Source organism: Lissotriton helveticus, chromosome 9 (genome assembly GCF_964261635.1).
Source record: "Lissotriton helveticus chromosome 9, aLisHel1.1, whole genome shotgun sequence".
Lineage (NCBI taxonomy): Eukaryota > Metazoa > Chordata > Amphibia > Caudata > Salamandridae > Lissotriton > Lissotriton helveticus.
This window is the reverse complement of record NC_136070.1, coordinates 1,195,162,852-1,195,188,171: the sequence shown is the minus strand read 5'-3', so window position 1 is coordinate 1,195,188,171 and position 25,320 is coordinate 1,195,162,852. Positions and strand designations below refer to the sequence as shown.

The 25,320-nt window shown below is 45.5% G+C and overlaps 1 protein-coding gene across 1 annotated transcript in view; it reads right to left on the bottom strand.

Annotated features, from left to right (window-relative positions):
- Positions 1 to 25,320, bottom strand: part of ITPR1 (inositol 1,4,5-trisphosphate receptor type 1) — a 1,533,308-nt gene that overhangs the window by 742,053 nt on the left and 765,935 nt on the right. The window contains exons 19-21 of the mRNA XM_078661662.1: positions 17,009 to 17,260; positions 8,960 to 9,101; positions 5,949 to 6,105 (exon numbers count right to left, since the gene is read on the bottom strand). Coding sequence (XP_078517788.1) covers positions 5,949 to 6,105; positions 8,960 to 9,101; positions 17,009 to 17,260 — 551 coding nt within the window. The remainder of the gene's footprint in view (positions 1 to 5,948; positions 6,106 to 8,959; positions 9,102 to 17,008; positions 17,261 to 25,320) is intronic.

The following is a 25,320-nucleotide window of genomic DNA, read 5'->3' as shown; positions in this document are numbered from 1 at the left end:
TCGTTACAGCGAAACACCCCCAGCGACGTTGTGTTCAAATGTAGTGAGCCCATCTTCACTGTTATATACTAGCAGCAATTAGGTAAAGGGTCCGCACCTGAGATAGCCGCGCCGGCGCCTTTGCGCCGGGATTCGGTAATGCGCAATGACAACACGATCCAAATTTTGGACCGGGAATTTGTAAATAGAAAACCTGTAAATGTCGTATTCCTTTTTGTTTTGCTTGTAAACAAATTTACGATGACATGTCCCTATTCCTTTATGTTTTGCATGTAAACAAATTTAGGATGACATGTCCCTACACTATGTTAGAAGGTCTATACATTGGACTGTCAATTTGTAAATAGAGAACATGTATATGACGTACTCTTTTCATTTTTAAGCACACTTGTTAATAGTTTCATTTTCAATCCGAGTGAACAATGTTACTTGGTTCCCTTCCCCGCTTCTCATGGCAGGCACGTAAAAGGTCCCAATCATTGTTATATATCACTGTTGTTTCTCTCCTGTCCTTCTGCGCCTTGCAGACCTTCTCCTCTTCTCTTCTCACACGAACTAGTTGCTATTTAATCACACGAGGCTTGGGGGCCGCAGAAATAAGCGGGCTTTTATTCAAGCTTGGCTTTTCTGAACCAAAGATAGACATCTTGATCAGTCTTGTTTCAATTGGACCTTTCCTTTGTGGTCACGAGGTCGGGTATATTATCATATTTACCCTGACACCAATACCTTTAGTTACGTTTTTCATCGTCCTTATACTATATTAATCCTAGCACATTTAATCAGGATTGATGAGACGGTATACTTCATGTCTTGTCGTTTCCCCTTCAGGGATTTATATCCTCTATTGCAATGTAAATAGCAAAGCCTACTGATTACATTATCCGTGGGAACACAGGCAAAGATGGCCGCCGTTTTTCCTTTCACTTCCTACCCCTTACATTAGGGTTAATATCACCCATGTACAATACACCCATCCTTTCTTTATAAATGTGTTTACTCTTCCCCCTGCTTTAGGTTATTTTATTAGATAGTACCATATGTGTTTATTTCCGAGATGTATATAGAAATCGGATCCCTTTCTATCATTTCTCGTCGCACTAAAATACTCACAGCATACAGGGCCGTTTACAGTACCCAACTGGCCTTTTTGGTTACTAATAAGGGTGCACACTAATCAAACAACGAGGTTCTAGGGGGTTAGGATCTAGATATACATGCCCCTCTTAGCCACTCTAAGATGGCCGCCACCACTTTACAGGCGTTTATAGCGCATTTTTGACAACTGGCGCTTCAGTCAGTATCATGCTTGGCCGTTTAAAATTAAGCTCTTTTTCACCGGTTTCCTCTCTTCGTCTTTTTTATTATCTTGTTTGATGTGTGGACATTATTTAGGTCCGTTTATAGGACCGTTTTAGCATCGCGGTTACTAGGAAGGGCGGACACCCATCAAATAATAAGGTATATGTGGTCCGATCACAGGACCGAATCTAGCACCGCGGTTACCAAGAAGGGCGGACACCCATTAAATGACAAGGAATATGTGGGAAAGATTGCTTATACACACGTTCCCCTTAGCCACTTTAAGATGGCCGCCATCACTACACATACCCTTGTGTTGTCATTGCGCATTACCGAATCCCGGCGCAAAGGCGCCGGCGCGGCTATCTCAGGTGCGGACCCTTTACCTAATTGCTGCTAGTATATAACAGTGAAGATGGGCTCACTACATTTGAACACAACGTCGCTGGGGGTGTTTCGCTGTAACGAGGGATGTGGATGGACGCCGGCCGTTTTATCAGGAACGGTGAGTTTGTTGTTTTACTGGGTAACTTGGCTACCCTCCCTGTTAGTATTGGCTTGCAGGATTGGCACCTAGTTTAGGTCGTTTCTTGCATTACCTGCTCAGCAAGATCTGTTGCTATTTAAGTTTAAGTGCACCATTGCTTAGTATTGGTCTTTGGCTAAGGGGACACGCTTGTTTATAGTCAAATTCTCTCCTTACAATTTTGAAATAGCTTATTACCATGCTTAGCACCCCTATTTAACAAACCGAAATAGCCAGTTCACCAGTTACTTTTTTAATATTAGTGATATCACTGGACCAATAACCAGGTGTGATTATGACTGACTATGTCTAAAGGGTGAGACACTAATTTGAAAATCTATACAGAAATGTATGACAATAGATTTTTACTGTTTTCGTTACACCCCACCATAACACAACATTATATCTACTCTTTCATTTGCCAGACCTGCTGGAATACAGTGCCCATATCCCACTCCCATGGACTAATAGGACTTCCAGTCCTCCACTAGATCTATAGATCACTCAGGTAAAACTTATTTTTTACCAACTTTGGTCTCTGTGGCTTTCTCATTTTAAATACCTTGCATAGAGTATGACCAAACTTTCCTCTTTAATGTTTTTCAGTAGTTGACCAAAGAAAGGTATACAATTAAGGTGGCAAGACCGTGCTCACCACTCAGGAACATTTGATAAACATTGCCATCTTCGCCTATTAGCATGTTTTCAGTAAGTAGATTGTAGAAAAGGAATATTAGATCTAAACGACCGGGGTTTACTGTCCCCCCCCTTGTCTGCCACTAACTCATTGAGCATTGAAAATTTAAATAAATAGATTCTAAGATTTTGATTTTTGCTTTTTCGTGTCCCCGCCAAAGGTCCAAATCTCTTAAATTCGACATTGCTACGAAATAACACACATCAGGAGTAAAGTTGCTGGGAAGGCAATCCTTGGACTCCAGTTCCCTTTACATTATCCTGCCTTCAAAAGCGACGTATTATAAGACTTAAAGGTAAATGAGCTTTGCGTTCGGTGTAACAAGGGCATTTGTTGCTGGACGCAGTTGGTTCCTCTTCTCACTGGGCTCCTTATTATATGGAACTAGTCCACTCTCGATATGGGTTTTCCTCTCGTTTACTCTGCTTTTTTCATCAATTTTCTCATCCCTTTTCTTAGTCTGGTCCCTCTCAGTGCTTCAAGTATATACTGCAGGCCCATTGTATATATCTATCCCCCGTTAGATAGAATATGTTGGGTTGAAATGTAATTACTACAAAATGATCCTTTGCAAATGTAAATAATGTTTATATATCCGTTTTTTAACATAATAAATTGTTCACACATGTGTACATATTTCGATGTTTGGCTGTAACCCTAAGATTACAGATTGTCTGTGGGCTAAGGCCTAAGGATCAATGTAAATAGCTCCATGTCTATCGTAGGAAGGTTTTAATTTGTCTGTTGTTGTTTAGATTGTCAGATTGTAAGTCATTTGTTGAACACAAAATTGATTGTATGTATATGTTTTTTACCGACAGCCCTGAAGAAGTCCCGGCTTGGGACGAAACGCGTCGGCTGTTTTTGTTTCACTGCAAATTGAAAATTAAAGATTAAAAGAAGACTAACAACATTCCTTCGTGTTATATTTCTTTATTGTGCTCAAATACTTTTTGCACTTATTATCTTATTTGTTGTGGTGCACCTTTGCGGTTGTTTTTCTATAGGTCGGTGCACTCATTTGGCGGGCGGGGGGACAACGGGATCAGAGTCCTCCACTGGTGAGACTCGGGTGACATTGTGGAACGGAGTGATGCACGCTTGATTCGGGGTCGACCGTTTGCCCCGGAGTCGGACTTCAGGCTCATGCCATCCTTTGCCCACATAGACCAAGTGATGTCCACGGACAAATGGAAAGATGGGGGCTGCCTAATGCTGTCGGACCTTTATCCCGATGCACAAGTTACTTACCTTCTGTAATGATATATCTGTAAGAAACATTAGTTAGTGTTAGATTCCTTATCTTAGAATATCCCCAGGCATCAGACTGGATCCGGAAAGTTTGTCAGCAGTACCCCTGCGCGTCGGTAGGCGTCTTCTGCGGCTCCGCGTCTGGCGTCGTGATCGCCGGGATGACGGAGTACTTAGACGCCACCCTCGAGCGCTGTCAGTTCTTTTTTCCGCTCCAGCAAGCGCAGATCCGGGAAGAGCAGTACTCTAGTCATTTTTTGACTAACTTTTTTGATCTCATTTGATCACTGAGGCGGTTAGTACTTTTGAGCTGGGATCGGGGCAGTTTCTGCAGTATGCAAAGATAGCGGCGATAGCGTGACATCTATGGCCCTCGTTCCCGGAAGCCCCGGTACACACTCACCCTGGTCACAATGCTCGCCATGGCTGGGGGACGAAAGTTTGTGACTCACCTCTATAGGGTGCATCGGGAGGATAAGCAGAATAGCCCCCTAAAACTAGAAGATACTTGGAAGCAGCTGTGTCCACAGGAGATTACAAATTAGGAAACAAGTGCCCCTATTGTAATAGCTAGCTATAACATAGGGAATAGAACTAATCTGGAAAAATTATAGCTAGAAAGCGATAGCAACCATTTTTATACAAAGGAATACCTTTCTATGTTTGGGATATAAACATGTACTTAATGAGCACCCTAAAAAACCATGGTGTACACATGCAGACAATTAAAATGATTAATTTATTTACTTTTTTTTAAAAAACGTTTCATATTTCAATTGACAAAGCAATGATTCAATTATGCATATAGGAATCAGATTGATCAAAGGTATTCCTTTGTATAAAAATGGTTGCCATCGCTTTCTAGCTATAATTTTCCCAGATTAGTTCTATCCACAGGAGATTACGCCTCAAGACTGGGAAAAGATACACGAAGGGGTCCGGAAGGTGTCAGTATGAAACTGCTTTAAGCAAATTCAATACAACATAATATATATGACCTATCTCTCACCCAAGTGGCGAAATGCCATTGATAAATCCAGAGATCCTCACTGCCCTAGATATCTTGGTGGTCTGGCGGATTTCCCGCATATGGTGTGGCTGTGCCCAACAGTCATGAATACTGGGGGATGGTCCTAGAGGACTTGACCAGGATAATGGGGTGGGTACTTGACCTGGACCCGCGTGCTTGCCTATTGGGCTTGATTCCGCGAGATACTAAGCATAAGACGAGTAGGAGGCTCCTGGTTCTGGGACTAGTTATAGCCAAAAGGCGGATCGCAATTCATTGGCCGACTCAACAGGGGCCACTAGTGGCGAAGTGGAGGACAGATCTGAGGGAGTGAGCACTGGCAGAGGAAGTGCATATGCATAACACTAGGAGAGATCACAAACTACCGGAAGTGCTGCTGGCGTGGGGGAACGATGATACAAGAGATAGCGAGACACTCCACACTAGCAGATGAGGAACAGGAGCCTTCGACAGGAGGAGAGGCCCCAGACCCCAGAGAGAAGACACAAAGAAACCCAGTATAGCTGCTATGCAATACAGACCTTGAGGTACCCAGACCCGGCGGGGTGGGGGCGTGAGAGAGTGGGAGGGTAGGGATGGGTAGAGGTTTCGGGGGAGGGAGTAGGGGCGGGGGGTGGCCAGTTAGTTATGTTGTGGGGACGTTCATAAAACTGTGTAGGAATCCGGAACAAGAGTCTCGCCCATGGTCCAGTTCTGTGGTTCAAATCCTGATTTGTATTGATATAAAATTGTGTTCCACCTCGGCTGAGGTGACAGACTGCTGCTGATTATTGTATGTAATCTGTTGGTATGGAGGAACACCTAATAAAGATAATTCAAAAAAGAAATGCAGCTCCAGAATCTGGGGCAATCTAGAGATTCTAACCCAGGTGCATGATTAAATAAGGCAGGCTCACTTCAAAAATGTAGAAATAGATTTTGCAACATGTGCATGAAGTCCAGACAAATTCCAACACCTCGTGAATGACTCCTCTGATGCGCCGTGAAACCCCTCGTCAATAGAATTGTTAGAAATGTATTGTTCGGTTAATCAACCTGGGAGTCCATTGAGTAAATGTCAGCCAATAACAGCACCACTTCACAACACCCATTTCCAGTATCAGCCAGGAGGCCCCTCCCCCACAGAGTAGGAGATTTCTCACCTTTGCTCTCTTCTCCTTTGGCCATCTTGCTGATGGGGAAAGCTGCTGCTGCCACGTGCACACAGTCAAGGATTGCAAGAAGAATTTTGGTCAACCTCAAGAGATCGCTGAAGTTGTAGAACCCAAAGTAGATAAGATTTCGGGCTAAGTTCACAACCTAGAGATCGAAATAAAACTTTAATTAGCCTGCCATCTGCTACAAAATAATAAAAGTTGAATAGCTGATTTAATCCGAAACATGTGAATATTAACTTATTAAAAAAAACAGCACCCATAATTGTGTCTCCCATCTTGCAAGCACGACTTGTTTTCCCAAAAAGTTTTCATTCTGGGAACCAGACTACATTTGGCGCTACGAAGAACCAATCATGCCTGAGTTTTCATCGCAGACTTCCAGATGGCATTTCAGCCCACAGCTGGACATTGTCTAAGAGGTAGTGTGCAAATAATTGTCTCAGTTTCAGTACTATGCACAGTTTAACATTCATACGGTACCCCTTATTGGTCTATATTAGATAAAGGAGTAGAAATCTCCATCACCCTAACATCTTTGAGGCCAGACCCTTAATATCTTCACGGGCCTGATTCCTGAATATAAAACATTCACCTGACAGGCCTGGTGTTTAAATCGTCGTGATCAGAAATTCACCAAACCGCATTGAACTTGTACATGGTTTGCAATACTCCCCACTTACAGTAGAGGGCAGCAGATCATCACACATACGGCACACGAGCTGTCGTTTCACACCGCATGGTAGATTAATGCTACAATATCTCATAACAAGAGGTCTTGAAAACCGACTTGAAGGCATAAATAAGTCCAGCTTTGTTCTTATTTTAAGAGGTCAATATACCAAGCTTCTGTTCATTCGAACAGCAGACGCGAGCAACATGCAAGTATTAACATTGTATGAGGGGTGGACCAAAAGCTGCATAGCATATGTCAGGTTCTTAGTTACTAAAAAAATAAAAATGAGGGAATGCTCGCTAATGTCGAATTTTCTACGACTATTTTAACTCCAATGTATCTAATAGCTCATCGGCTACATCGCATTCGTCCGTTGTTTCCGATTCCCCCACCACGTTTTGAATTCGTGGCATCTGGACTATGGTTAAAGAGGTTTTCTGGAACATTATGGAGCCGGGCTCCAGGGGAGGGATAGTCAGGTTGCTTCTCAAACCCATAATAGCAGAAAATATCTGTATTGGACCAAGTACAGTAGTACACAACCAAAACGGGCACAATCGTCCAGCCAGAAACAGGTCAAGTTTCAAGATCCGTTCAGAGCATTTTCTGGCAAAGGTCCACCCTGCATAGAAACAAAGTGACAAATATACAGGTGTCTGGTCAACAAAGGTCTCACAGATGAGAGATGAAACCCTGCCTGGCTAAGCTCTTATTCGCATGGGGAGCGGACAGGCCTTTCAAGGCAGCCAGCTCTCAGACTGAGCAGCACTGCACGGAGTCCGATACAGATGAAAATGACCTCGGGTATGACCCGACTCACAGATCTATTGCTTGCCAACAGAGTGCTGGGATTTGTGAACTTTCTCCTTTCTGAGTAGGAGGGCACCAGTAAACAACCAATACCATGCAATGGGACACTAGAAGGTTAAGAAGAACACTAAGTTCCAGTAATAGGTGATTTACTTCGTGTGACCAACAAAACACGTCTGGAGAGACACCACAGTTCTCCAAGACGCAGAAAAATATGACGAAGTTCTTTGGCTGTGGTAGGTGGGGCATTTCCTTGCAAAATGAGAGAATAAACCCTCCATTTAAAGAATTGAAATTGGTTTATCAGGACAGGATTCGACTGGCTTGTACCCAGTGAGCTGTCAGGAGGATCAACAAGCATCACCAATGCAGCCTGGCTAGGACAGTTTCCGTCATGCAAAATTGCAGGTGTCCCAGGCGTCTCCAAAAGTAAAAGGCTATCACGGATCAGCAAGCCGAGATCCTGTCTCCTTCATGGATGACCTTTTCTGTGGGTAAAAGGCTCACATGTTTTCCTGTCCAGAATGTATAAAACAAACTATTACATATTTCTAATTATAAATGTAATTTGTTAAACTGAAGCCTTTTTGGACTTTTAAGAAGATTTTAAGTCAACAGCAAAATGGTCTAAAGAACCACGGTATTCGTAAGCCACCTTCCTCCAGAAGGGTTTCAAGTATGGTTAGCAATGGACATTCAAATATTAAAGAACATGTAAGCAGATGTAAACACACAAGTGATCGTATTAAGAAGAAAGGGCTTTGTTTGAATAGGGAATATCACCATTCCTATCTTAAGTCTGAGAACAACCTGCTACCATGCAGCTCTACTGCTAAAGCCTGGTCCAGGGTCACCATTTTAAAATTCTGTCTGGTGAAGAAGCTAATTTACGTCATACGGGTGCAATATGTTATAGACCCCAGTACCCCCTACTTTCCACAATACTGGACTTGTTTTGAGGTAAAGGGCGAGCTCGATCATCCCTCAGCAGAGGGGCTTGTACCAGATTCTCCTATAACATTGACCAGAGGTCGGGATAGCCTTAAGATTGGTGGATACCTTGAGAGAGAGAATGGATATTATTCAAAGTAAGACTAGAACAATGAGTCAACAAGGTTTTAGACTGCTCGCTAGGAAAATAGTAGCAAATTGGAGGAACAGGAAGTCTGTTAAACATTACATGTGGCTGCATGATGACTGCTGAGCCCGACTTCAAGAGGGCCGACTCCGAGAAATTAAAAGAGGATGTAAAATCTACAAAATCCTATATCACCAAACAGGCTGAGAACCTCATTCTGCTTACCTCCAACCTTGAATTAAACATGTGACAGTCAGCGCTTACTTTAAAAGGATGTCAATCTTGTACAAAGGTACATGTAATGTATAGTGTTGGGGCCACTTATTGAATCAATTCGCTGCTTTTGTCTTCTCAACTATGGCTTTCATTAGCCTTCCATAAATGCAGTGTACAAAGTTAAGTGACTAGGACAGTCACTAAAGAACCACACATTACCTCAAAAGTGAGCTTGTTCTTCTCCTTATCAGAGAAAGGGAACCTTTGGCAAACCACATCCCGCAGATACTCTTCTACAAACTCCATAGTTTGAGCGAACCGCTCCTTGATCTCATCCTTCGACGTCCCACTGCTGTCATAACTAGGAAAAGAGGAAATATTTTACATTACTGGGGTTCAAAATCATGGACAAGCACAATGCAAAGTTAAGAACAGATTCAAATAGTTTTCCATATTGACATGCACTTCAACTCATATTTCTAATATGGGACCAATTTACTTTCCATCAACTACTGGAGAAGATTTGAGCACCACCACCGGGGTACGGTTTGCTTTTTTTCATATTACAAGGATTATGCAACTGGCAAAGCCTTTCCCCAGTACCATTCCCCATGACAATGAAGCCACAGGCATCACATTTGGTAGAGCATTGGTATCACGGTGCTACGATATGCCAAGTTAACTCAAATTTGACCAAGTACAACTGCTGTCAGACACCCTTTAATTTGCATGGCCATTGACGGCAAAGTTGAACAGATGGTGCCAAATTTCTAAAGTTGTACAAAAGGGGGTGGTGATGGACGGAGCATCTGAATCAATGAAACACTCCCACCCAGTCAAAAGATCTGGGTTTAATCCATCACCGTTCTTCAGCCCACTCTGCCACCCCAGTTCAGACATGGCTATATGCAAATCAGTCTGACCCTGTGCCTCATGGGAACAGTCCAGCCCGAACTGCCAAGCCATGTCTTCCCTGGACCGGAAACAAGCTTCCGAGGACCGGTTTCTGGCATTCCAGCCGTCTTCAGCCCGGCTTGCTTGAATCCAGTGGCAAAGTGAGCCAGGGACTCACGTCTGAGCATAGCCTACCAGACTTATGGTGGCCAAAAGCGGTACAAATGGGGGTGGTGATGGACGGAGCATCTGAATCAATCAATCACTCACACCCAGTCAAAAGATCTGGGTTTAATCCATCACCGTTCTTTAGCCCACTCTGCCACCCCAGTTCAGACATGGCTATATGCAAATCAGTCTGACCCTGTGCCTCATGGGAACAGTACAGCCCGAACTGCCGAACCCCATTTTGGGGTGGCAGAGTGGGCTAAAGAACGGTGATGGATTAAACAGATCTTTTGACTGGGTGTGAGTGTTTGATTCAGATGCTCTGTCCATCACCACCCCCTTTTGTACCGCTTTTGGCCACCATAAGTGTGGTAGGGTATGCTCAGACGTGAGTCCCTTGCTCACTTCGCCACTGGAGTGAGTGTGAGTGTTTGATTCAGATGCTCCGTCCATCACCACCCCCTTTTGTACCAAATTTCTAAAGTTGGCAGTCCGCACTTAGAGGTAGAGTTAGACAGAAAATGCTCACTGAAGTGAAATTCAGTTATGTACCTTGTGATCGAATAGCCGTTACCAATAATAAACAACTACCCCCAATGCAAGACAGAAAAGTCACTCCAGAAATTTCCTCTTAAAGCTTGCTCATGACCAGAAAGGATTGCTGTAGTCAAGGGGAAAGCCCCAGAGGTTGTTTTAGGTTTTTAATGCTCTCTCTCAAGTGATTCCACCAGGTGTGCTGCAGTCCGTGCAAATGTGGATGACTAGTTGGACTGGGAAACATGGAAGGCTATTCAATCTGTAGCTGACGCTATACACCAGACCAACAGGGCAGGGAGCCACAGATTTGCAATTACATTGTAGCTACAGTTTACGGTAGAATGGTGCAAGCAGGAGGAGGAAAAGTAAAGGTAAGCTCCCTTCTTTTAAAAGCGTTATTGTTGAAGACAACAAGGTGCATATGGGGTGGAGAGGGTCATAACTCCCCAGTGACAAAAGGCCTTGATTCGATTTGGAAAAGTCAGAGTATATCGGGAACTCAACACCTTTCCATCACTTTTCACCCCATGGCGAATCAATCCAAACTGAAGGTTACCCCTTTTAGATAGAGGATTTGAGAGATGGAAGTTGAAGTGCACAAAAGTAGGAGGTATTTAACAATGGACCCTTCAAGCCACTTGAATAGAAGATATATTTCAGCCTACCATAGAGATTTAGGAATGGTCGGCTAAGCCACTGTGTTATGGAACCATCCGGTCAATCAGTTACAAGTTACTCAATAAAATTCAGAAATGGCTTTAAATATACGGTGACCAACTATCTTTATCAGTCTTTTATCACCTACTAAACAAACACCTACGATCAGTTCAATTTCTAAGTAGCGTAGGAACAAGAAAACCAAAAAACTGAGATGACCAACTGGAAGGTATTCTTACTAGTCTATACAAGACAATGACTAGCGAACCTACAAACTCCCAGACTGCTGTAACACATTGGCTAGGATACATAAACAGGGAAAGAAGTCAGATGTTGGAGAGAAGGGGTGACTGTGCACTACTGCATCATAACTAAAATCATCCTAGGAATATTGTGAGGAGCGGATGATGCTCTTGACCAATTGTAAAAATGTAATCTAGGCTACAAGTAAGCATTAATGTTCCTGGGGTGTCCATGAAGACAGGCCTCCCCTTACACTCAAAACAGAGGGAAAAAATAGCACAGTTGTAGGGAGTCCCAAGACAAAAACAATGGTGTACAGTATGCAGGTTAAACAAAGAAAGGTTCTGTCGGGTAGGACAAAAGTATTTTGGCGATGCTCTTAATGCAATCAGAGAAGAAAGCTCTCTAACACACACAACTCTAGAACCTAGCACTTAATGAAAAGGACGTGAGATCAAAGGATTGTACTATGTATTTATATCAGAATTATTTCATTCAATGATACATTACATAGGTAGACTGTCAGGATCAATATTAAAGTGCAATTGAGTGACATTTGTGCATGGTGCTCAGGTGGTGAAAAATATACACAGTGAAAACATTTTCATATATAAACATATATACAGGGGTTTTGAATGGCTAGATACTAATTTATAGCCCAAGATTCCTATTCTTCATCTTATGGAATCTTGGTGGTACTGGAGCTATGACATGCGTCGACGTATTGATGTCCCATCCGTCAGCTGCAAATAATCAGTGAGTGACTATTTGCAGCTGACGGATGGGCCTTCGCACCATCGTCCGGTTCTTTATCCGGATTGTTCCAGCGTGCGGATAACTTGGCCATTGTGCCCGACCGACTCAGGCTGAGGTTGCCGGCCTTCCAAATAGGACTGTCTTGCAACCAATTAAAACCAACATACCCGCACTTCTGTCTTGAGGAAGACCCGCCCTGATCACCCATTGGGGCACCTAAGGGTCGAAACGTCGATGCTGGTCATAGGTCCACACCATGGGTTAAGGCAACAAAATCTATTGGATGGTACCATAAACCCACTAGAGTAACGCCACTGTGCGAGGGGAGATGGTTGCCTGAATTAGGTAAACTAAAAGGATTCGGGCCTTGGACTTGGAAGGTATCTCCAAGGTGGGCGGATCTAATGGAACATGGAGACATCGCACCGTTTTCCGCTCACCAACTAGAGTATGGCATGCACAGAACCCCGTTTTTTTACATACGCGAATGTGCGACATGCATAGAAGGCACAGGGCTTTCCTCGAGGTGGAATCCAGGACTTCACTTCATTAGAAAGGAGGCCTATAGATCTCTCATATATAACAAACCGGACACCCTAAAAGGCCTATGAGAGAAATAGATGGTTGATGCAGGTATCATGGAAGACATTGAATGGGATGTAGCCTTAATGCATCCGAGAAGTCCCCGACTAGTTCAAAATAAAATTCTTCATCATGTCTATGATAGGCGTCATTTACACACCAAAGGAAGGACCCCCGAACCATACCGTTTGCGAAGCACCAATGCTGAGGGCTCCTTTTTCCACACTTTTTGGTCTTGCCCTCACACCCTCACATGCAATCATATTGGTGCATTATAGTTGGAGAACTTACTGCTGTACTTTCATTGTCTTACTTTAGACCACAAATTCCTTCTTCGATGTTTTCCCAATGATGTTGATTTGACCGGGGATCAATTATTGTTCTGTGGCCTTGCAATGGTGGTGGCAAAGAGGTATGTGGCAAAAAAAAAATTGTGGGGGGGGGGGAATTAGAGAATGGCCCCACACTACAGGTGTGGAAAAGGGGTTATATGTGGCGGCAGAAAAAGTGACATACTAATAAAGGTTGTTCCTGAAAGTACAGGAAAATCTGGGGTAAATGGATATCCTACTAGCAGGAAACTCCACTGGAAGACAACATAAGATCATACAAAGGAGATGGGGAAAGCTATTACAACTATCGCTGATGGTAAGAGACAGTTGTGCGATATGCTCTAGTATTCTCATTACGGTAGGGCTCTGTCGGATGTTGGGAAAGAGGTTGGGGGTGGAGTGTTTGGGAATTGTATTGTGTTCTTTGAATGTGTCAACAATAAGCGTTGCTATGCAACTGTGGTCTGTGTGCCTGTGTTGCAGCATTTATGGAATAACTAATAGAACATTTAAAAAAACACTGCTTGTGCTTGTTCTTGGCATAATAGGACCATGGCTTAAAAATTATCATCCATGACTATTTTGGCCATTCCTGGTCAAGTTGTGGCATAATGGCAGCTGTCTTTGGATATTAACAGCATGACTGACCTACTTTTAACCATCCCTGACTATGGTGGCTGCCACTTGCATAATAATGGCCATCACGGATATATGGTGGGCATGCTTGCCAATGTGGTGTCCAGCCTTGGCATAGTGGTGTCTTTGGTTTAGCAGTGTTCAACTGTGAAATATTACAGGCATCCTTGGCGATTAATCATACATAGCTTAGGATTACAATGCGTGGTCATTTCAAGAAGAACCTGTCCAAACTGGCATTTTTACATGGGAGTCTTCAAAACAAGATATTTGGGACACTCCTGAAAATGAACACTGATATTTATAAGGCATTACGTAGTCACTATTTTTGGGTGAAAAATTGCTAGTGGCCAGGGAGAGCGAGAGCATTCCTTAAGCAGAGGTAGTCACAATATTCTGCTTAGGTCATACGGTAATTACATTTATGAGAAGACACCAGCACGAGGTCGAAAAACTTAGCTCTATGTACCTATGTCTATTTTTACAAACAAAGGGCTAAAAGAGATCCTGAGTAATGTGAAGACTAAGATAAATCAGTCAATCCTAATTAACATGTTGGTCTAGAAACCTAACTTCCTGACTAGAAAGGTTGATTGGATGACAGCTCCACTTTTGGATGGCTAACTCACTACTTGTATACTGTTTTGCTAAATGTTGGCTTAGAATATCCCAAAAGAAAATGCTTTACCATATTTTGAAGACTTAGAATTGTGAAACCCATGTTTTGTCAGGAACACTAAACAACCCTGCTGTGTTCCAGCTACGGTTATATTTTTTGCAATGAGAGATTAAGATGTGTTTCTGCAAAATTTACACAGAAATGGTAATTAGCCCATTAGTGTGCCATTTTACTCTAGTTTGAAAGAAGTTGCTATACTGTTTCCTCCAATGCAGAATATTGTTTTGTGTCATGAACCTTACACAACTTTACTCCAGCTATGCTTTGTTCGATAATTTAAAATGATATAACATGTCATACACTAACCCACATTTTTACAATTATGTCAGTTTGCATGGTAAACAATTCTTGCATACTAGACGGAATACCATGGATTGAAACATATCCATACACAAGAACCCAATTTAATCTGAAAATTGATAAACTGAAATACACATAATTACATTAAAATTAGAGTCCATGCTAAACCATACCACCCTGAGAGCTCTCATTGCCAACTTGAACAAAGATCCATCAGTATGTGAACAGCCGAATGTACATAAAAATCACAACAGGAAACTAGCTATCTTGACTCTAAGAGTACCTTACCACCATCTATCTCCAAAGGTGCAAATCCTACTTAAGGCTCACTTTACAGAGTATGTGTGAATTGTCCATGACAAACAACAAGAGCCAAGTGGTCCATTGATGAACCTTGGGCTACACCCCATAGGTCATTCCCTACTAGCGCACATGACTGTCGCTCTCCTGTACTACAAACAGCTGTAAACACCTGCACCCCATATATGGAAACAAACTCAAGATCTCCAGCAGGCTCAGTAAGACTTGAAGCAGCACCAGGCTAGGGACTAAAAATTCAGTAGAAAGAGAAATTCTCTTGCTTTTCACCTAAAATCTTAACCTCTCCACACAGATCCATCCAGCTTTCATGCTCCTGCTCTTCAAGAAGGAACTCAAGGCCCTCCTTTACAAGCAACCCTTCATCTACATGTACGATTCCAGGGTTATGGACCCCGACGTGATAATCCACATTACTTTGCCTGCACGCCACACTCCTCACCACCCTGTGTTCTCTTCCTCCAACTGCATTGCAGTACAGAGCTCAGACACTTCATCACTTGGTTTAACTATATAATTTCTAATATACAGACTGCCTTGTCCACTGTGTGCACTCACTTCTTCAAACACCAAAAGGTGAATGCTTACCACCAGCGGCAAACAAAACAGGTGGGGAGACTGGTAAATACATAACCCACTGACCGGCACTAATAAAAAAAAACAGCAGGGCCCTTCGGCTCAAAGCCAATGCTCAATCGTAATTCGTTTTTTTGTGTCATTTTCTTTTATTAATAGCCCGTTTTAAATGGTGTTTATAATAAGCCATGGGGGAGAGCTCTATAGTGGAGACTGAAGGCACTGCGTGTTTCTCTAGGTGCCTGTCAGTAAGTTAAACTTAAAAAATAAATAAAAAGACTGGCTTACCTACTTCCTCATGCTCTGTGCTGCTCTTCATCTTGCCAGAGCTCCAGCCAGCAATTTCCTGCTACCAATCCAGATGCAGCAGGATTGGCTGGAGTGTGCTGAAGCGATACGACTTAAAGCACTGGGGGTCTGTGCTTGTTCTCCACCCAGCTGTCTAAGGCAGCTTGGGTTGGAGTGTTTAAAGTGCGCATGTCAAGCTGGCCGTCGCAAGACAGTCAACCAAAGTGAAATGCGCACTTTAAACGTAAGAGTGCACCATTCCTCCCTGCTGCTGCCCCACACTCCGACTTGGCTGCCGCAAGCACGAAAAACATTTGGTAACCAATCAGTTTTATTACCATTTTATTTTTCATGTTTACGGCTTTCTCCAGCGGCGGTGCAACGCTCCTCCGCTCACATGGAGGCACTGCTGCCGCTTACCTCTGCCATTAAAACTTACTTAAGCCACTGAACAATCACCAATACAGCTTCCGACCCTCAGGATCACTGCCATGTGCATAGTGCTAATATAAGACCCCCACCCTGATCACACAATAATGATATATCTGCAAGTGAGGGACTTAGGCACTCATTTCCTTTAGGCCTTGTGAACAGCATGAATGACAAACAATCTGCAATCATTCAATATGCACAATGTAGCTCATAGCATTGTGACAGACTTGTATAAGAAAATACACTACGGCATCCTGTTAGCTACACAGTTAATTAAATACCACACAGATACATAGATTACATCAAATACTTGACAAACCACTAATTATTACTGCTTGTTCTAGAGAGCCATAGGTCACTGGCTTCCATCCTTCGCGTAAAAGTGCCATGTGCTGAATGAATGTCTCCTAGGACTTATTGATCTGTGATCAATAAACATTGCACTTATAAATTCTAAGTAACATTTAGGGCAATGAATATAGCATTAAAATATATTTTGAATGTTATCCAATTAAACCTCAATATTCCCTGAGAAATAAAACCTATGCAATGTTTATGAAAGCTATTGCAGAGACTGAAGTGAAACAGAACAGCAGTAGAAATACGCATCTTATGTTGCAAAATGAACTACCACAGGCACAACGCTGAAATACAAGTTTACCAAAACAACCCCTGGATGGCTCCATGGTTTGAGCATGGTATTTTATTGTAATACCTCCAACATGTGAAGAGATAAAAGACTCGGTACAGATTTACTGTGGGCCGACAGCCAAACCTCAGTCACATAGGAAGGTGCTCACAGTGCTAATGTTCTGAAAGTCCAAGACCAGATGTTCAACACCCACAACAGACAGTGAAATCTTTACTTACTCATCAATGGCAATCTCAGACGGGATCTCAGACCACAAACGAGCATACTTCACAGGAGTAACTTGCTCTTGGGGGTCACGGTCCACATGCATGTGAAGCATCAGACGGCAGAAGGAGGCTCTAAGATCGAAGGGTAGGTTTTCATCAGACATGCAGCGAAGGATTAGGTCCACATCCAGTTGTCCAGATATTTCGTTGATGGCTAGATACTGGCGGTCGAGGCACATCCTCGCAAAGAGATTCAGCTGATATCTAGAAACAAGACCATAGTGGGAGGTAACAAACATGGAAATTATAGGTTTACTGAAACACCAGAGGAAAATAAATCCAGAACACACAAATAAACACGGATAGAGGCACAGTAAACTCCATCCAATAACATAGAAACTGTTATACCTTCTGGCTTGCAGGGTACTCTTTAGTCCTATCAAAGGCTAAGCTAAGAGCATGCCATGGGTTACACTGGTCTGTGTTCTCCTACTCTTTAAATGTATGAGAAAGAATGGAGTGACCCACATGGAAGAGGGACACCACTTTCATTAAAATTGATGCACAAGTCCTAAGCACTAGTTTGCCTGGGAAGACGACTGAATAGAGGCTTAATTAAGGAGACCTGAAGTTTAAGGAGAGTGTGGGGGTGCATTTGCAATGAGAAACAGTCTTCCATGTACAGTAACGTTAAGTATTTCTTTATTCCATTTGCTCAGGCATATCATAAAAGTACATTGAATACATACATCATAAAACAAATTTATTAGAATCTCAGATAAAATGTTTCCAATACATCTGAAACTAGAGTGTAACACTCCAGATAAAGACCATGATAGACTAAAACAGATAGTTGCATTAGGTCAAGAATGCAGGAATAACACTAGACGTGCTTGTCTAAAATGTAAAAGCTTCAGAAGCGGCAAATGAATTTGCCTCAAAGACTGTTGCATCTGGGGCAAATAAAAACAATGTGCAAAGTATCCAAATTAGAGACCAAGTCACATTCCCATACAGGGAACTCAAAGGTCTTATGCCACCCAGCAAAACAAAAACTGAGAAAACATCCCACCGAAAAGGAGTTAAGTCTTCTGTGATACCAGTGCATGTCTAAAGTCAAGTTAAATTCCAGAATGCTTGTGGAATTGATCGTATGGGAAAGAAGTACTGAGTGCTGTGCCATAGAAAGGACTTCCATTTCTGCACTAACCTTGGCAAGGAAGGCATGCTTGACCCATAATATGTTCTTGGTAACGGCTTGATCCCAAAAAAGTTTAGGTCAACCAAGGTCTCCGTGTGCCCATGATATAGTGCAGCCAAGGGATACAAAACTCATGATCCAACCACAAACAATCCCTTAAGATCAGTTTGCAAAAATCAAGTTCATCTTTCAACCATACCAAAAGCCATAAGAGCAACAGACGGAGACAAAATATCTGAAATATAACCCAAGCCTAATTCCTCGAAGGCAATTTCAGAAGGAGAACATTGGGGGCCTTTAGTAGGTGCCTTAAGAATTTATTTGCTGTCATTTAGATGGGAATACAGGGCATATCTGAAGCCCTGTACTCCAATTCCGATTGCAAAATCGACTGAGTACATCTATGGAGAGGGACAAAATGAATGCACATCTAGAACGTAATAAACAAATTGTGGTCCTACTGAAGCAAGGGCCCAGGAGGAAATATATAAACAAACTTAATTTCATTACAGCAGGTGATTTTTAACAACAAGGGTTCAACGAATAAACACCCTGAAAGGGCTAATAACTAACCCATAATGCCAGTCTCAAAACCTTACAGGGTTAAAGGTAGCACAAACAAATTTATATCAGACAATCTTGCCTGCAAAAAGCAAACTTCAATAATTTGGACAAACAAGCTGAATTAATGGACTTGGTAGAAGAGTGACACGCTAGAGGGGCACCCATGACTTCCAAAGGAAGATTGAAACCTTTGTTGATTCAATGCCATTTCTATGTATAGTGGTATAGATGTACGAGTTACTTACCTTCAGTAATGATGCATTTGTCCACGTGACTCCGCCCGACATCCTGCAAGGGCATGAAACCAGTGAGGTCACATAAGCCCCAACCCAGCGCGCTGACATCAGTTTGCTTCGGAGAACTTTTCCACGCCACAACGCGGAGCCATCACAACAAAACTAAGAAGAGCATGGGAACAGTGTGCAAAAAGACAGAAAGACAAAATAGAGAAAGAAAACATGTGAGAAACACCGCCAGGTGGCACCAAGGAAAGAAGGCAAACCAGAGTAGAAAGAGCAGAGCCCCACTCTGAGGAACAGCCAGTGCAACAAAGGCGAAAGCACCAAGAGCAGGAAGCGCAGGAAGCACAACAAGGCCAGAGCAGCGAAGTCACAGCAAGAAAAGCGTAAAGCACCATTCCGTGGAACCACCCTGCAAGCCAGGCAAGAGCCAACCTGGAGGCACAAGCAGTAGAGAGCGCCGTGACAGAAAGAAGGAAGGAAGAAGAGAGAGTCGCAACTACGACCCCTAGGGGAAGGGCCACAAGCCCGGAACAAGGAGTAACAGTAATCCATCCTCAGACTATACTGCCAAGGATGGTCACACCTCCTGAAGAGAAGGGGGGGGGGGGGTCAAGGACAGGTAAAATAATCCCCAACGAACAAAACCAGGAGGGGATCAGAACTCCAACATCAGAGAGAAAGAGCCAAAGTAGGCCCTCAAGCTGGAGAAAAACCAGCCAGAGGGATGCCGGACCAGAGGAAAACACCCATAGAAAAGACACCCAAAGGGAGACAAATGCAGAAAACCCAGCAGAGTGTCCTCGCAGAACAGGGAGGAAGAGTGCGTCGTAAAGGAATCTGTGGCTAGAATCATCTCTACCAGATACATCGTTACCGAAGGTAACTCGTACATCTGATAGAGACTACTAGCCGCAGATTCCTTAACGTAGAATAGATACCCTAGCGATACCCAAAGGGGAGGAGGGTCTGCGAGAAGACCTCCCCAAATCAGCCGAGCACTAGCCCAACCGGGGACCAGACACGGGGACAGGGAAAAAATAGCCCCCTCCACCACAACCGGGAATGAGTCACAGCCCTGAGTTGAATAAAACAGCAGCATTGTGGAGGAACACCAGCCCCCACAGTGGACGTGTCAGAGACGAGAGACAACCTAACCCTCACCAACAGGAGAAGCAAGGGTAACGAAGGAGGTCAGACCGCCGCAAGTCCAGATAACGTACCAGGGACTTCCACCGGAACGCCCAAGGTACAGACAACGTAGAGGAAGAAGACCTACCGACTCAAAGGAGAAGGGGTGGAAGTACAGCAAAGCCCTCCACTGGGAAACAGCCCAGTGAAGAGGGCAGCCGAGCCCCTCACGGCTCAAAGTCAAACCAGAACAGCGCCTCAGCAATAAGGCAGGCGGAAGAACAAGAACGAGACCCCACAATGGCCACGTATGACAAAATGAGAAGCGCCAGGGCCCAAACAAAGGTCCCCGGCCACAGAACAGAAGAGAGGGAGGTGCAGCCAGCTGCTGACAACGCCATAAAACTAAACACCCGGACCACCTCATGGAGAAGTGTGGCTCAATGGTTAGAGCGGCAGACCCTGATGCAGAGGTCTGGCCCGGGACCAGGGTTCAATTCCTGCCTCGGCTGGCCTCGGTGGATCTTGGGCTCATAATTCCCCCGGACCTGATTTCTCGCCTCGGTGCCTACTCTAAGCATGGGTCCCACGCTGCAACTCTGGGCAAAAGCTTGCTTAGTCTCCACAACGGCCCCCTACAGCGCTGGGGATGCCTGGTTGCACCCTGGGGATGCCCAGGAGTGGACATTTCATGGGGAAAAGCCAGGAAGGGTTCCCTAGCGGTATGAGTACAGCGCCAGGACACTTAGTAGTATCAGTGCGCTTTACAAATACGTCCATTTCATTTCATTTCCATTTCACATCAGGTTCAGAACAAGGGCAAGGCGTGTAACCCGTCCCGAATGGCCCCATAAGGGAACCACCCGGACAGAGCCAATCCACCAAACAGTGGATCCCCAGCCTTAGGCAGCAGACAAGACAGGGACGGCCGCACTGCTAAAGTGCAGACGGAAGAAGAAAGCACTCATAGCCCCTGTAAACTGCCACTGTACCATCTGTTTTACAAGGAGAAGATCGCACCTGCGACATACCGTGACGACATGGAGAGTAGAGGCCCGAAGGACGACCACACCTCCCTAGCACAGGAGAGCGCTATGTAATAGCTACCACTGCCCCACATAGGGCAAGTTACACCCCAAGAACATGGGAAGCCTCTTAGGAAAAAGTAGCTGCATCAGAGGACAACAACAAAAAAGACTTGCGGGGAAAGCACAAACGGCTTGCCAATGAGCCAGAAAGAACACACGGAAGGCCTAATCTCAGGCCAACACAGCTGATCAATCAGCCAAAACCACAATCAAAAAGGGCCGGACGAGCAGCTAACAGCACCAAAGTCAACAAGGGACTGGCGGGCACAACAATCCCACAGAACACTCACCACCGGGGTTACTAACAGCAAGGCCCCAGAACACAATGGAAGAACACCTCCCTAACCAGAACGACTCTCCAGTCACTGAGGGGGGAGAAGGGGGAGGAGGAAGAGGAGGGCAGGGGCGTGACAAAAGGGTACCATCAAAGGGAAGGTCCACCAACCGTTCGCGAACATTCTCCAGGAACACTATCCCGGAGCCATGCATAGCGACGAAGGGCCACCGAAGAGGCCATGGCGCGACCAAGCACCTCTGACACATCCAGAGCGGAGCAAAGAATGAATGCCGCCAGCTCCCGACCATCCAACACATGGTGCCGGAGATCAACCCTGGCACCCTCTCTCGAAGCGGCAGACAGAAGGGACTCAGCCAAATCCCACAAGCAAGAAGTGGCCCTTGCCAGGACACAGAGTGTTAAGGGCCCGCAAAAATATTCTGCCCCCAGAAATCCAACCAGCAGGCCTCCCGATGACAGGGAGGGAAAAGCAGTCTGCCGTCTCTTCACCCCTGGTCGAGGGGTGAAGAGAAAGACAGATAGGATCATGAGACGGTGGAGGTGCAGAAAGTGCTGCGACCCCAAGCCCTCAGGAGGGAAGTGTGGAGCCAAGCCTCGAAAGGTATAAGCAGCTCCCGACCACCAGAGCCCCGATGGAGGACTTCCAGAAGATGATCCGTGGGGAAGTAGGCCACTGGATCTCCCATGCGCAGGATCCCCGCAGCCGTGGAGACAGCGCAAGCAAAGGCCGCACCGGCCTCCGTAGGGCCCTCGGTGGGGAAAGCAGCTTGTCTGTGGGTGACAGCTGCAGACTAAGGCGGCCGTCCACCAGGCCAACCGGAGGAAGGAAAGGCCAAGTCCGGAAAGGGGGGGAAGAGGGATCGAAGAATGACTAACTTAAGGCGCCTACGGTGAAAACTGCGGCTGTGGTGAAGAACCGTCCTTACACGATGCCCAGGAAAAAGCCACAACATGGCGGCCTGTCTCCGGAGAGACGGACACCATCAACCGCCGAACCTCTGGCGACGAAGAGGTGTCCGAAGAGGAATCGATGACTCTGCACTGTCCCGGCGCCATAGAGTCCACAACCGGAGTCGGGTCAATGTCGATCGGCGCCGAAGGAGACGCCGGAACCTCTGCCACACCGCTAGGCGCAAGAGACCGAGGGCAGGCCGGGGCAGCCTAGGAGCGGCGCCGACCCGACCTCCGACGAGGCAGCCGCCTGCATGGAGGGACGAGGGGGCCTCTGGGGACACACCTCGACCCCTAGCCAGCCCCTGCGGCGCCGCCCGGGCTAGCAGCCGTCGGCACCTGAGCGGCGTTGCCTCTGCCTCTGACAAGGACGCCGCCTGTCCAGAGGCTTGAGAGGGACTCTGGAACATGTACCTAGCCTCTGCAACCTCCCGCGACAACACAGGGACCCCGTGGAGGATTGCGGCGAAGCAAAAGTGCCGTGGTCCGAACGAGGGAACCCCAAAGGGCCTCACCCCGACGACACCACATCCTCCGAACCTCGAGCCGAACCAGTCGGCGCTGGGGCCGGAGCCGCCGGCGATGCTGCGGAGGACCCTGCACACGGCAAAGGATCCGCAGACATTCCAATAGGGGAAGGAGGAGAGGGAGGAGCCATCGAGGCCTGCAAGGCCACCACATAGGCCTCCATCTGGAGTCTAGTCGCCCTGCGCCGGGGAATGGCGGATAGGGTGACGACACGCGGGGCCGCACCACCCGCCGAGATCCCATGCCCCCAACAGGCCGAAACCCGGTCCGCAGGGACAAACAGCAACACTTACCAACAGGTTCTGCGGTGTGGGAGGGGGGGGTAGAAGGACGATGCCGGAGGCGGAAGCGGCGGTTCTTGAAGCCGTCCGCATGGGACTGCCGCGATGCCGACCTGGACTCGCGAGCCGAGAGGAGCTTCATCCGGCGCTCCCGCCGGTACTTCGTCTTCAGCTGCTGACACGCCTCACAGTCCGTGGAGTCGTGGTGTTCCCCCAAACACCACATGAAGATGGAATGAGGATCCGTCGCAGACATCTGGTGTGCGCAAGACTAGCTCGCTTTAAAACCCGAAGGCATTCACACACTGTACCCAGAAAAGACGCTCAAGAGCGGAAAGGAAAAGGCCTGAACTCGCCAGTAACACTATCCGGGTCCCCATTGCACGTGGAAAAGAAAACTGATGTCAGCGCGCCGGGGGTGGGGCTTATGTGTGGCACCGCCCCCCCCTTGCCTCCCCCCCACCAGCGCGCAGGGTTACTGGGCAAGAACGAGTCTAACGCCTGGGGATTATTCTACGTTAAGGAATCTGCGGCTAGTAGTCTCTATCAGATTGTGAACATTCGGATGGAAGACTGCCCTGCTGCGGGACAGTAAAGCATCCCAAAGTGAAGGGCAGATGCTCAGAGTTGACAGTTCGAATTATTTGTCTCTACAAGACCAGTTTAGGATCACTAGACACGGGTACCCTTTACCACCTAACTTAAGACAAGCAGGATCACAGGCAGAGGTGGAAATGCGTACAAGAGACCAAGATCCTATTGAAAGTGGAACACATCTCACAGAACGTCCTAGAGAAAAACTCTAGAACACAGAAGCCTGAGCCCAAAGTGTTTTCAGAAGTAGTAAATAGATCTACTATGGTTATGCTCAACTGGGGGGAAATACTCTTTGCCACCTCCAGGTGCTGATGCTGCTCCTGGTCTGAACGACAAAAGCTGTGTTATTGGTCTGCTCCCATTATGAAGAATGCTGCCAGAAGACAGAGTGTCTGAAGTACAAACCAAGATCATAGTCTCAATCTCTAGACAGGGCACGGTACTTCATCATGCCTTGCTTCATTCAGAACCTCAAGGCGGTCATGTCTGTCAACACCTGGATGGAACTTTCCTTTCAGGTAGGCTGTTGAAGATTGCCGGATGGCGTCCAGATCCACAAGATTTATATAATGTTAATGTTCCAAAGGTCTTAGAGCTCCATCTGCAAAGTCCGATCCATACACCCTAGCTTCCCTGCCCAAAGACAATACATCTGTCCAAATCCAGTCCCCACCCTTCAGGTTCACCGGGAAAACAGCCAGTGCCTGCTACCGTCAGTCCAGCCTGGTTTCAAGTACACTGCTATTGAAAATGTTATAGCTACATAACAAATGGTATCCAATGCCACCTAGAATTATCATCTAGTAGACATTAGGATTAACCATGCGTTTCTTCTATAAACTGCAAACAGTGAAACAAAGTGAATTACAGTTCTCTGCAGTAATTATACTAGTACACGACAGAACACAGGTACAGTTTTCCCTTGTTCTTTGGCCTAATGAAGTAGGTCAAGCTAAAGCATGCATTAAGGGAACTGAGACAAAAGGGTGCAGTTTAAAATTGATCTTTCTGATGAGTGTGTTTTAACATTAAGAGGTTCTTCAAGCTACTGTGCTATAAGGACTCAACATCGTACCGAGATCCACTCCCAATTTGCATTTGTAAACTAACTATCTGCCTGTTGACTGCCGTAAGACTGTGGTCCAAGCATTGATAACATCCCACCTTGACTATGCCAATGCGCTATACCTTGGCATCACAGCAGGTCTATGTAATAAACTCCAGACTGTCCAAAATGCTGCTGCTCGGCTGGTGGAGAGAATTCCTGCCAGACATCATATTTCCCCACATCTCCGCAAATTGCATTGGTTACCTAAGAGATGCGTATTCAAGGCCATGACAATGGCTTTTAGAGCTTCAAAGGGTAAAGGATCTGCCCATTTGAAAAGCACCTTACGGCCGTACCCCAATGCCAGGACATTGCGCTCCAATTCCCAACTTCTCCTT